This window comes from Vigna unguiculata, chromosome 4 (genome assembly GCF_037176805.1).
Source record: "Vigna unguiculata cultivar grain cowpea cultivar isolate G323 ecotype 2 chromosome 4, ASM3717680v1, whole genome shotgun sequence".
Classification (NCBI taxonomy): Eukaryota; Viridiplantae; Streptophyta; class Magnoliopsida; order Fabales; family Fabaceae; genus Vigna; species Vigna unguiculata.
In genome coordinates this window covers 20,586,958-20,600,054 of record NC_140795.1, presented here as the reverse complement: position 1 = coordinate 20,600,054, position 13,097 = coordinate 20,586,958, and the positions used below count along the sequence as shown (strand labels likewise).

General features: G+C 39.7%; 1 protein-coding gene across 1 annotated transcript; it reads right to left on the bottom strand.

The window, feature by feature from the left end:
• Positions 1-3,280: 3,280 nt before the first annotated feature.
• On the bottom strand, positions 3,281-3,967 carry LOC114180573 (uncharacterized). The gene is made up of 2 exons (XM_028066881.1): positions 3,824-3,967; positions 3,281-3,691 (listed from the first exon to the last, which is right to left on the bottom strand). The coding sequence occupies exons 1-2, from the start codon at positions 3,965-3,967 to the stop codon at positions 3,281-3,283; spliced, it is 555 nt and encodes a 184-aa protein (XP_027922682.1).
• Positions 3,968-13,097: the final 9,130 nt, after the last annotated feature.

The window sequence follows — 13,097 nt, the reverse complement described above, 5'->3', positions numbered from 1 at the left end:
GCCTTCCTCAGACAATGAAGAAGAAGAGAATCCTCCCACTGCTCCTATTCCTCCTGTTGCACAAATATTGGATCATCCAGTAGTGTTGGTGGCTCATCCTCTTCTTTAGAGGATCACATTTTAAACCTAAACCAAAGACTTGAAGAATTCTTTCTTCTCTCCACTCACCGACATGAAGAAGTCACTGGCCTTAATTAGAGGACTAGATTCTAGGATTTGTAATTTAGAACATAAGTTTGATAAATATGATAAGGTGATGACATGAGTCAAGACTTTTATAGGTCTACATCATAGTTATTTTTTATTGCTATTGTAATATGTTTTCCAGTTTTATTATTTCTTAATAAAAGTCTATTTTTTGTTATTCTTTACCATTGTCTAATTGAGGGGGAGCTTCTCTATTAAAACTTTTTTCATATGATCAAAACAGGGGGAGAAAAAGTTTAAAAGTTTAAACCAAACAGTGCTACTAACAAATCTACTTGTAAGATATTTTGATTGCAGATACTTTAAACATATTGTTTTGATCATCATCAAAAATGGAGAGATTGCTGGCAAAAGCAATACAAGTCTAAATGTTGAAGCAAGATTTTGATGATGATAAAAGAAGTCTGAAAGCCATTTGGAAGTCAATATGAAGAAGATGTGTTGTTGTGTTTAAAGCTATCTTGAAAAGTGTAATTAGATTTGTTAGAATCAATATTGTACAAGAAAATTCTGGTATTTCTCGAAAAATCAAAGTGATAATCGATTATCACTTAGGATAATCGATTATCCTAAGTTGAACCAATTTTTTCAAGAAAGCACTGGAATAATCGATTATCACCTCTGATAATCGATTATCTGTTCAAAAATTTGTTTTTCATAAAACGCACTGGAATAATCGATTATCACTAGTGATAATCGATTATCCTGGTCAGTTGGACGCGACTGTTGAGCTTTTTGACCTAATTTCTGGAACCCCTATTTAAGGAACATCAGAGTTACTTCTCACTTACCTTTTTGAGAAGCTAGAGTGCTAGTGCTGTGACTACAAGAGAGTTCTCTGAGTGTTCTCAAAAGAAGCTTTAAAAAACCTAGTGTGGGTAGAGCGATAACTTTTCCTGAGAGGTGTTCTAGGAGATTGAGTGCTGCTGCTATTGCTAGGAAAGCTAAGGTCAAGGTTCTCTGTGTGATTCAGAGAAAGGTGTTCATCTCTTGTGTGATCAAGAGAGGTGTTTTCTTTCCTTATACTTTTACTATCTGATTGTAATCTGTTATTTGTTAATGATTTAGTTAATCTCGTTTTTAAGAGATTAACAACTGGACGTAGGGTCTTTTGATCCGAACCAGTATAAATACTTGTGTTCAATCTTCTTCTCTATCTCTTTATTTCATCTATTATTGTGTTTAAAGAAATTAATATTTGATTTAATCGATAAATTTTGGAAAAATTTTAAAGTATTAATTTTATTACTTAAAACCAATTCACCCCCCTCTTGGTTTCTGTCCAAATGCTTAAATATTTCGCTGCGCGATACCAACAATCATCTGATAACAATAAATAATTCCAAAGCTTTTACAAGTTCCAAATAAAACTTTTAAACATAGAAAATCCCTAGCTCTAATTCCCAGCTAGTCCCCCTCTCCATCTCAAGTGTTAACAGCATTACTTGTATCATCAACTGCTCCCGTGTAAAATTACACGATCATCGGCATACACAAACAGAAAGGGTGAGCTCAAAAATATATATAAAAATCACAGAAATTAAATAATAGAAAACACCCAATCTTATTATCATGATTACATCTTGGTTACATTCTCAACACGCCTCAATGTTGTTCAACTACTAACATACAACAAGGTTAGTCATGGACTCAGGATTCCTGATGCTCACACGAACTTGCCTGCTCGTGGTCCTGCTTCTACGAACCTCCCCGCTCGTAGTCCTACTCTACAGACCTAGCCGCTCGTAGTCCTACTCTACGGACCTAGCCGCCCGTAGTCCAACACATGTGATTCACAAGCTACGTAACTCCCCGCACGCAACATCTCTCAATTATGAGCATGAAACATATGAACCTACCTCGCTCGTATCCCTACAGGAGAGTAATCGAGTATGAACCTCCCCGCTCATACCATCACATGTTAATCACCATCCATGAACCTACCCGTTCATGGCACAGCATCTCCTGATCCATGTTTCATCAAAGTATACAATAATGCACATAGACTGCACTAAACTCGCTTGGACTAGAAGCCTTAACTTAAGCAACCAAGCCTGTCTCGCTCAAGCTAAGATTTCTCGCCTAAGCTAGCATGCAAACAGGTTTCACGTGCTGAAATAACATGACCTAAAAACTGCACTTCTTCTAACCAGAACTCACATTTAGACAACTTACCATAGAGCTGATGTTCTCTAAGTACTGCCAATAACACTCTGAGATGATCTGCGTGTTCCTCCTTGTTCTTGGAGTAGATAAGAATATCATCTATGAACACCACCACAAACTTGTCCTAATAGGGCTGAAACATCCTATTCATATAGTCCATAAAGATCGTTGGAGCATTAGTCACTCCAAATGGCATTACTACATACTCGTAATGTCCATACCTTGACCTGAATGTTGTCTTCTGAACGTCTTCCGGTTTGACCAAGATGTGATGGTATCCCAACCTCAAGTCAATTTTGGAAAACACAGCTGCTCCTCTTAATTGATCAAGCAAGTCATCAATCCTCAAAAGTGGGTACTTGTTCTTTATTGTCAGTTTATTCAACTGCCGATAGTCTACACATAACCGAGAACTCCCATCCTTCTTTTTCACTAGTAACACAGGGGCTCCCCACGACGATGCACTAGGTTTGATAAACTTCTTCTCTAGCAGATCCTCGGTCTGCTTTTTCAGTTCTACCAATTCTGCTGGTGCCATTCTATACGGAGCCGCCGACACTGGACTCGCCCTAGGGATTAGATCAATAGAGAAATCTATATCCCTGCTAGGTGGCAACTCGGGTATTTCATTGGGAAAAACATCGGCATACTCGTCAACTACCGGTATACTTCTGATCTGTTCCTCTGAGCTTTTCTTTTCTCTATGAGCCACTATCATGTAGCAGGTAGCTACTTCTTCAATCTCATTTAAAGCTTTGTGAGTGGAGATCAACTCAAACCCTTCCGATTCTGGGAACACCACTCTGCGTCGTCCGTAATCAATGACAATATGATTACTTGACAACCAATCCATCCCCAGTATCACGTCCAGTCCCTCCATAGGCAAGCATACTAGGTTCACCTTGAATCACCTGCCCTCTACCTCTATCGAGCATCTAACACAGGCAGAATTAGTTGAAACCTGTCCAGATGCTGGTGTTGAGACTATTAACTCGCATCCCAGATCACGAGTCGACAATCCCAAATTCTTCACGCAGTCATGAGATATAAAGGAGTGCGAAGCTCCTGAATTAAACAACACTAACACCCGGTTACCCAACAATAAGCAAAAGTCGAGTATAAGACTACTTGACTGAGTGGCCTCTGTGCTGGTCAAAGCAAAGACTCGGCCTGCTGCTCTAGGCCTGTCTGACGAAGATGATGGAGGTCGTGCTCCCGTGGTAGTCTTCTTATTAGGACACCGACTGGCAAAGTACCCCGGCTGATCACACGCATAGCACTTGCGAGTGCTAGCACTGTTTCCCCCACTACCTGCAGGCTGTGTACAATTTCTCCTCAGGTGCTCTCCTCCACAATTATAGCATCGCAACTTCTGTGAGGATGATGACGGTCGGCTATAGGGCTTCTTCTATTGTCTGCCCTCAGGACAATTCTTCTGGGATCTGTTAACTCTGTTGGGTCCCATCTCCAACTGCTCCACACTCTTGGCCTGCTCGACCAAGACAGGAATCTTCTTGACCCTCAACGGTACAATGAAGCGCCTCAGTTCATGCCTTAGGCCACCTTCAAATTTCCTGCAACGCCACTCCTCCATCACAGTCTGGGAGTAAAACCTCACCAAGTACTCAAATCGATCCACAGAGGCCTACACTAACATCGACCCTTATTGCAGGGTAAGGAACTCAGCTTCGCGCTCATGCCTAGCGCTGTCGGGGAAATACTTCTCCAGAAACCTCTTCCTGAAGTTAACCCAATTCACCTCCTCTTCGCAGGTCTGCATCTCTTGCTGCATAGTGCATGACTCGGGCCAATCCGGGTTAATTTTATCAACTTGATTCAGAACTTGAAAGGAACTTGCGTAAATCACGTAGGAGACTTGAACTTAGGTGTTCTACTAAAGGAGCACCATCATCATCTGAACCTACCACTGAAAGTGTACCACTAGAATCACCACCGGTGATTAACATATCTTCTGATCCATCACCTGAACCAGAAATTCAAGAAGATAGAATGGAAGAAAGAACAATAAGAGAATTGGCTTCACCGGATGCAGCAATTACACAAAACATGTGCATCCAATATCCAGATGGAGAATGTGAGCTTAAGTCTGGGTTAATCCATCTTTTACCCAAATTCCATGGATTAGCAAGAGAAGACCCGTACCATCATTTGAAGGAATTTCATGTTGTTTGTTCATCCATGAGACCTACAACAGTGACAGAGGAACATATCAAGCTTAAGGCTTTTCCATTCTCATTGCAAGATGCCGCTAAGAATTAGTTATACTGCCTTCCACCAGGATCCATCAATACCTGGGAGACTCTGAAAAGATTATTTCTGGAAAAGTTTTTTCCAGCATCTAGAGTTGCTGCTATTCGCAAAGATATTTATGGGATAAGGCAACAAGAAAGAGAAAGTCTTCACGAGTATTGGGAGAGATTCAAAAAGTTGTGTGCTTCCTGTCCTCATCACCAAATAAACGAGCATCTCCTCATTCAATACTTTTATGAGGGATTGAGTATCATGGATAGACAAATGATAGATGCTGCAAGTGGAGGGTCATTGGTGGACAAAACGCCAACAAATGCAAGACAATTGATTGAAACTATGGCGTCGAACCATCAACAATTTTCCACAAGGAGTAATTCTATAACTCTATTGAAGGGAACCCATGGAGTAGAAGCTTCATATGTTGCAGATCACAAGAAATTAGAAGGGAAGTTGGATGACTTAGCAGCCATGGTAAGGACCTTGACAGACTTACAGAAAAAGCCTATCCCTTCTACTTTATGTGGAATTTGTGCTTCTATTAATCATCCTACAGAGGCTTGTTCTATGTTAAAAGAGACAGGGACGTTAGATAATGAACAACCTCAGGCATATGCTGCAAACATCTATGGCAATAATAGACCACCTCGGCAGCAATACAACCATGATTTGTCCTCCAACAAGTACAACCCAGATTGGAAGGAATATCCCAGCCAGAAATGGGGAAATCAACAGCCTCAACACCAACAAGTTTATGTTCCACCTCAACAGAGGCAACAACCACAACCAGCGGCAACCTCTGGTGATTCAAACATGGAGGCAATGATGAAAATGATGGCTGACATGATGAAGGGACAAATCAATGAGTTGAAACAGACGATGGAAGCAACCAATCAAAATTTGCAGAACCAGATTGGACAAATGGCAAATGAGTTAAATCAGATGAAGTCTCAACAAGGCTCAAGCAATTTGCCTGCACAAACTGTAATTAACCCGCGAAATGTAAGTGCTATTACTTTAAGATCGGGTAAGCAAATACAAGGTCTTGGGGATGCCCAAGAAGATGAAGATAAGGACAATGAAGTTGTACCTAATGATGAAAGAGGAAGATCAGATGAAGCAACACAAGCAACATCTGAGATGCCTGCACCCAGTGATAACTCCAGTTTGGTATCCCCTAATACTTCCTCTGAAAATCCTTCTCCTTATTCTCCTCCTCCTCCTCCCTATCCAAACCGTTTGAAACCAAAAACTAAAAAGATGGAGGAGTTAGACAAAGAAATCCTGAATACCTTCAAGAAAGTGGAGATAAACATTCCTTTGTTGGATGCTGTGAGACAAATTCCTAAATACGCCAAGTTTCTCAAAGAATTATGTACACATAAAAGGCGTATTATGGACAAAGAGGTAGTGAACATGGGAAGAAACGTTTCTAGCTTAATTAAGAAGCCTGCAGTTAGAATGCCGCAAAAGTGTAAGGATCCAGGTATGTTTTCTGTTCCCTGCATTATAGGTAGTACTAAGTTTGACAATGCTATGTTAGATTTAGGAGCTTCTATTAATGTAATGCCTTTATCTGTTTTTACTTCACTTCATCTTGGACCTCTTAAGTCTACTGGTGTGGTCATTCAATTGGCCAACCGTAGCACAGTTAACCCTGCAGGTGTGCTAGAAGATGTGCTTGTCCGTGTGGACAAGTTAATTTTTCCTGCAGATTTCTACATCTTGGATATGAAGGATGATGAAGGAATGAGTTCAACCACAATCATCTTGGGAAGACCATTCATGATGACAGCACGTACCAAGATAGACGTGCATGCAGGATCCTTGACTATGGAGATAGGAGATGAGAAGGTGCAGTTCAACGTGCATTTTATCTGGTTTTTCTTCTTCTTTGGATTTTTCTTTTTCGAATGTTTCGGGCTCAATTTTAGACGAAAGAGAAAATTTTAAAACAGGTGATGTTGAGGACGCGGTGTCACTATTTGATACCTCTGTGGCGTCCAAGTGTGATGCTGAGGTGGCTGAAATTACCTTAGGCAGTAAAATGTTGCCATCTGTGGAACAGCCACCCACTTTGGAGTTGAAACCTTTACCATCTCATTTGAAATATGTTTATCTTGAGAGGGATGGGAAACTCCCTGTTATTATATCTGCCTTGCTTACTGATGAGCAGGAACAAAAGCTATTGCAGGTTATCAAAGATCACAAGCGAGCAATAGGCTGGACTTTGGCAGATATTCTTGGTATTAGTCCTTCTTTCTGCATGCACAGAATACTCTTGGAGGAGGATGCTAAGCCAGTGAGGCAACCTCAGAGGAGACTGAATCCTCAACTGATGGAGGTTGTGAAGAAAGAAGTCACCAAGTTGCTACAAGCAGGTATTATATATCCCATTTCTGACAGCACTTGGGTGAGTCCTGTACATGTGGTCCCCAAGAAATCTGGGATCACCGTGGTCAAGAATGAGAAGAACGAGTTGATTCCTACTCGTATTCAGAATAGCTGGAGGGTCTGTATTGATTATAGAAGACTAAACCAGGCCACCAGGAAGGACCACTTTCCTTTACCATTCATGGACCAGATGTTAGATCGATTGGCAGGTAAGTCTCATTACTATTTTCTTGATGGATTCTTTGGGTATTTTCAGATTTGTATTGCCCCAGAGGATCAACATAAGACTACTTTTACTTGTCCATTCGGTACATATGCTTATAGGAAAATGCCATTTGGCCTTTGCAATGCTCCTGGAACATTTCAGCGATGTATGATGAGTATTTTTACAGATTTGTTGGAGCATTGTATTGAGGTTTTTATGGATGATTTTAGTGTATATGGTTCATCTTTTGATCATTGCTTGTCTAATCTTGCTAGAGTCTTGGAGAGATGTGAAGAAACTAACCTTGTTCTAAATTTTGAAAAATGTCATTTTATGGTGGAACAAGGTATAGTTTTAGGTCACGTTGTTTCCAAGAATGGTATATCTGTAGATCCTGCTAAAATTGATATTATTTCACAATTGCCTTACCCCTCTTCTGTGAAAGAGGTTCGATCTTTTCTTGGACATGCAGGATTTTACAGGAGGTTTATCAAAGACTTCAGCAAGATAGCCAACCCTCTCTCCAACTTGTTGCAAAAGGATGTAGTATTTGACTTTGGAGAGAGGTGCAAAGATGCATTTGATACATTGAAAAAGGCGCTTACCACCACTCCTATCATCCAGCCACCTGATTGGACATTACCATTCGAGTTGATGTGTGATGCATCAAACTTTGCAGTAGGAGCGGTGCTTGCACAAAAAGATGGGAAGCTATCACATGTGATATATTATGCTTCCAGAACATTGGATACAGCGCAGGCTAACTACACCACGACTGAGAAGGAATTATTGGCTGTTGTGTTTGCCTTGGACAAATTCAGACCGTACATACTTGGTTCCAAGGTAATTGTTTATACTGATCATGCAGCATTAAAATTCCTTCTGAAGAAAGCAGATTCGAAACCAAGGTTGATCAGATGGATGCTACTGCTCCAAGAGTTTGACATTGAGATTCTAGACAGAAGTGGAGCACATAACTTGGTAGCTGATCATCTTAGCAGGATTAAAAATGGAGAAGATAACATTCCTATTAAGGATGACTTTCCTGATGAAGTCCTCCTAGCATTGACTGCTGTGAAAGGTATGTTTCCTGAACCTTGGTTTGCTGACATTGTTAATTATTTGGTTGTTTCTGCTATTCCTCCTTCCTTCTCCAAATATGAAAGAATCAAGCTAAAAAGTGAGGCAAAGTACTATATCTGGGAAGACCCAATTTTATGGCGCATTGGTAGTGACCAAGTCATAAGGAGGTGTGTTCCAGATATCGAGATACCTCATGTGCTTGAGTTCTGTCATTCATCTCCTTTTGGTGGACATTATGGCACACAAAGAACAGGTAGAAAGGTGTTGGATTGTGGATTATATTGGCCTACTATCTTTAAAGATGCACAGAGGGTATATGAAAATTGTGAGCAGTGCCAAAGGGCAGCCAGATCCATTACAAGAAGGGATGAAATGCCTCAACAACCCATGCTATATTGTGAGGTATTTGATATTTGGGGTATTGATTTTATGGGTCCTTTTCCTCCTTCTTTTGGGTTTTCTTATATTTTGCTTGCTGTAGACTATGTCTCCAAATGGGTGGAAGCCATAGCTACAAGGACTAATGATTCTCGAGTTGTTATGAGTTTTGTCAGGTCTAACATTTTCTGCAGATTTGGGATACCACGAGCCATCATCAGTGACCAGGGGACTCATTTCTGTAATAGGCTACTTGAGAACATGTTGAAGAAGTATGGGGTGACACATCGCATTGCTACACCATATCACCCCCAAACCAATGGACAAGCAGAGATCTCTAACAGAGAGATTAAAAAGATACTAGAGAAAGTAGTGAAGCCTAGTCGAAAGGATTGGGCAACAAGATTGGATGATGCACTTTGGGCACACAGGACAGCCTACAAAACACCTATAGGTATGTCACCTTTCAGGGTGGTTTTTGGAAAGGCTTGTCATCTACCTGTGGAGATTGAACATCGGGCCTATTGGGCCGTGAAAGCATGCAACTTGGATTTGGAAGAAGCAGGAAATGAGCGAAAGCTTCAGTTGCAAGAACTAGAGGAGATTAGGCTTGCAGCCTATGAAAATTCAAAGTTCTACAAAGAGAAAACCAAGAAGTTCCATGACCAAAAGCTTGTGGCTAGAAAGGATTTCAAGGTAGGCCAGAAGGTGTTACTATACAAATCCAAGCTTGGTCACATGAGTGGTAAGTTGCGTTCTTCTTGGGAAGGACCATACATTGTTACAGAAGTCTTCCCTTATGGAGCAGTGGAGATCAAGGAAGAATCTTCAGCAAGAACTTTTAAAGTTAATGGGCATCGTCTTCGGATATTCAATGAAAATCAAGATATGCTGAATAAGACGATGGATGGGATGAACTTGACTTCTCCCTCATACCTTCCACCTTGAGGAGGTAAGTACACTTCATACTTTTTCTTTGCATTTTATACATATTGAATACATTGAGGACAATGCATGGATAAAGTGTGGGGGTGTGGGGAGATTTTCCCCCTTTTCTGTTTTTGTTTTCTATTTGTTTTGTTTTTCCTTTTCTAATTTTGTTTTCTGTTTGTTTTTATTAAAAAAAAAAGGTTTCTGTTTTCAATAAAACATATTGACATTGGATTTTTGGATTTGATTTACTAATTGGAACGGTCATAATTCTGGGAAAATAAGAGTCATGTGTTATGAATGGATTGTTTTTGTGATTTACTTGACTGAGTTGATTTGAGAGTTTCTGGAATAAATCTTTTGTGAAAGAGTTTTTGACCTTGTGAGTTTTGAGCTTTATTGTAAGGATGAACTACCGTGTGTCATTCCTATTTTTCTTGTGTGATTTGCTCATGTCTTGTTGATACTCAAATGTTTAGCTTGATTCTGTTGTTTTGCATCTTAGGTGAACATGCATGATTTGATATGACTGAGGCATTTCTTGTTTTTAGCTACTTGGCCAAATAAGCTAACCATAACATTGATCCATTGGTAGCCTCTTGAGCTTAAACTTCTTTTTCTTGTTTTGAGCATATTGCTAAACCTTAAAAAGAAAAAGACCATGTTTTTCCTTACCTTAGGAGAAAGAAGGAGCTAGTGGATTATGTTGAGATTGGTTGAGGAATAAAGTGTGGGGGTGAGTATTTCCCCCACAAAGTTATAAAAATGGCAAAAAGGAAAATAATTGTTGACGACAGAGTGTTGAAATGAAAAGTGATTGCTGTTTGAAAAAGAGCAACAAAGGACAAAAAAGAGAAAAAAGAGAGAAGTAAGGATTGTTTTTGAAACTATGCTCCATAACTCTTTCTTCCCTACTATTTCAAAAACACACAAATCCTAAAGTTTTTCCTACCTTTGCCTTGGCCTCATTATAACCTATGAAAAGTCCTCATGATTTTTGAATGCATGTTTTCTGAAAGTGTGAATATTAGAGTCTTGCTAAGCATTGAGAGTGTTAACTTGCATGGATATTTTGAGTGAAAACACAAGCCAAAACACTTGAGCGAATCTTGGTGAGAAAATATATATTTAACTTGAGTGTTTCTCTTTCATATTTGATTATCTTGTAAACTCAAAAGATTAACTCATGTGTGAAAAACAGAATTTTATCCATTTGTTTGTGCATGACAACATGATTTCTAGAAGTTTGATCTGTTTCCATTGGTATTCATTTCTTTAATCCACTGAAAATATGGGATAAAAGACCTCAGAAAAAAGTTTTGAAATTGTTCAATTTTGCCAGGAGTGCAAAAGGATAAGTGTGGGTGTGTGATGAGTTCAAATTTTTGCCCTCATTTAATATTTAAATTTGGGGATTTAATTGAATTTTCTGTGCTTAAAGATTGATTTAATTAGGATTTGTGATTATTGGATTTATTGAGTAAGTTTGGTAAAAGTGGCGTAAAAATTGATTTTAGTTGCATAAAATATTATTGGATATTCTAACGTTTGTTAATGCAGCTGGAATTTATTTTTGGTCAATTAATAGTGTGATTTTAAAATATTCAAAGTTACAAAATAAGTCCAAAATCAAGAAATTCTGAAAAAGAATAAATCAGGAGCTAAATGCACCCCCAGATTTTATTTGCACACTCCTCCCTCAAGTGGACCACAAAAACCTGTTCTGCACCCCCAGTTTCCACTAAGTTGCACCCCTCCTACCATTTAAACTCCACTCAACCAGATCATGCCATGTGGCAATCCCCACCTCTTAAAATTAGCCAACCAGAACAAGCCACGTGTCATAATCCTACCCTCACCAAATTAACCAATCAGATCTTGCCACGTCATCATCTCCTCCATCTCACACATGAAACCCTAACCCTAGTTTCCCTTCCACCCTCCACGGCAGCCGCCGCCACCAACCTCGTCAGCCACCATTAGCACCACCACGCAGCTACAGCAGTGCCGCCACTGTTTCGCCACCATCTTCCTCCATCAAAGCGCGAGTTCGTCTTCTTCCGGCCACCACGTTCAACCACTGAACTCCCGCAGCCACGACGAACCATCCAGCGGTGCCACTCGCGATCATCTTCTCTGCAGCGCATCCTCATCGTCGCAGTTCCGTCACCACTGCAGACCTGCAACCACCGCGAGCACACCGCCAGCGCGACCTGCGCAGTTCTGTCACGCATCCAACCTCCACCATCTCCGCTCCGTTGCGCGAACCTGCGCAGCGCACACGAACCACCACCGCGAGTTCTTCTTCCCACGAGCGCGTCAGCCACCGCTGCAGCAACACCACCGCGTCGCGCCACCACGCCGGAAAAATGGCAGCAGCCGCCGTCAGCCGCGCAGCCAAGGAAGAAACATGGGGCAGAAACCCTAATTCTGGAAAGTGCACTCTGCGCCACGTGTCAGCCTCTGATTGCACAGTCAAATTGGTCAAATTTGGTCAACTGGTCAACTCTGGTCAACTAGTCAAAGTCAGCAGTCAACACTGGTCAAAACTGCAAATATGGTTAAATGAGAGGGGCAGAATTGGAAATTTGACAACAATTAAGTTGCTAATTAATTAAATAAAAATAAAAGATTTTAGCAACTGACAGATAAAGCCCAAAGTCCAGTTGAAGCCTATATAAAGAGACTTAAGGGAGCAGAAGGGACTGACATTTTTTTTACAACTTACAGCTTAGACACTTAGAACTCTCTGGTTTTGGCAGATACCATCTCCACCACATCTCTCATTCTTTCTTTTATTTTCTTTCCTTCATATCATCATGTATTCCATCAAAGCCATGGAGGGCTAAGCTTTTAGGGTTGATTCCACTGTAATTTCTTAAATGGATTCTGAGGTTAGATGAATTTATATGTTTTGTTATTTTGATTATTGTTGTGGTTTTTGTTTATCTATGTCCTTTGCTTCTTAATCGAATAGAAAATAATGATTTTAAATCTACATGCATGCTAATCATATGAATTAAAAGGTTTTTAAATTAAATTGAGACTTTACTTTGATTTTGTTTAGAAACTTTCATTTGATTAGATAAGTTTTTGTCAATAATTGAGACTTTAATTTGATTAGAGGTAATTACTTTAACTAAAATTAGTCAAGACTTTACTTTGATTAATTAAGTTTTCTATTTGGTAAAGAAACAAAGGAATAGACATGATTAGGCATAGTAAAATTAATTGAGACTGTACTTTGATTAAATTTACTATGGACAATCTAAACAATTCTCACTTTTAATTGAGACTGTACTTTGACTAAAAGTGAGGATGCCAACAAATGAATTGAGTCTTTACATTGATTTATTTGTAAATCAACAACAATAATTAATTTAACAATAATCTCTAGATAACCAATGAAGAATCTTATTTAGAAAAAGCAGTGGAATTGACCTATTTACTATTACTGTGTTTACAA

Coding starts and splice junctions, on each gene's coding strand:
- LOC114180573 (XM_028066881.1), bottom strand. CDS start 3,967: ATGGAGGAGTGGCGTTGCAGGAAATTTGAAGGTGGCCTAAGGCATGAA. Junction 3,692..3,823: donor TGGAGATGGGACCCAACAGA/GTTAACAGATCC, acceptor AATTGTACACAG/CCTGCAGGTAGTGGGGGAAA.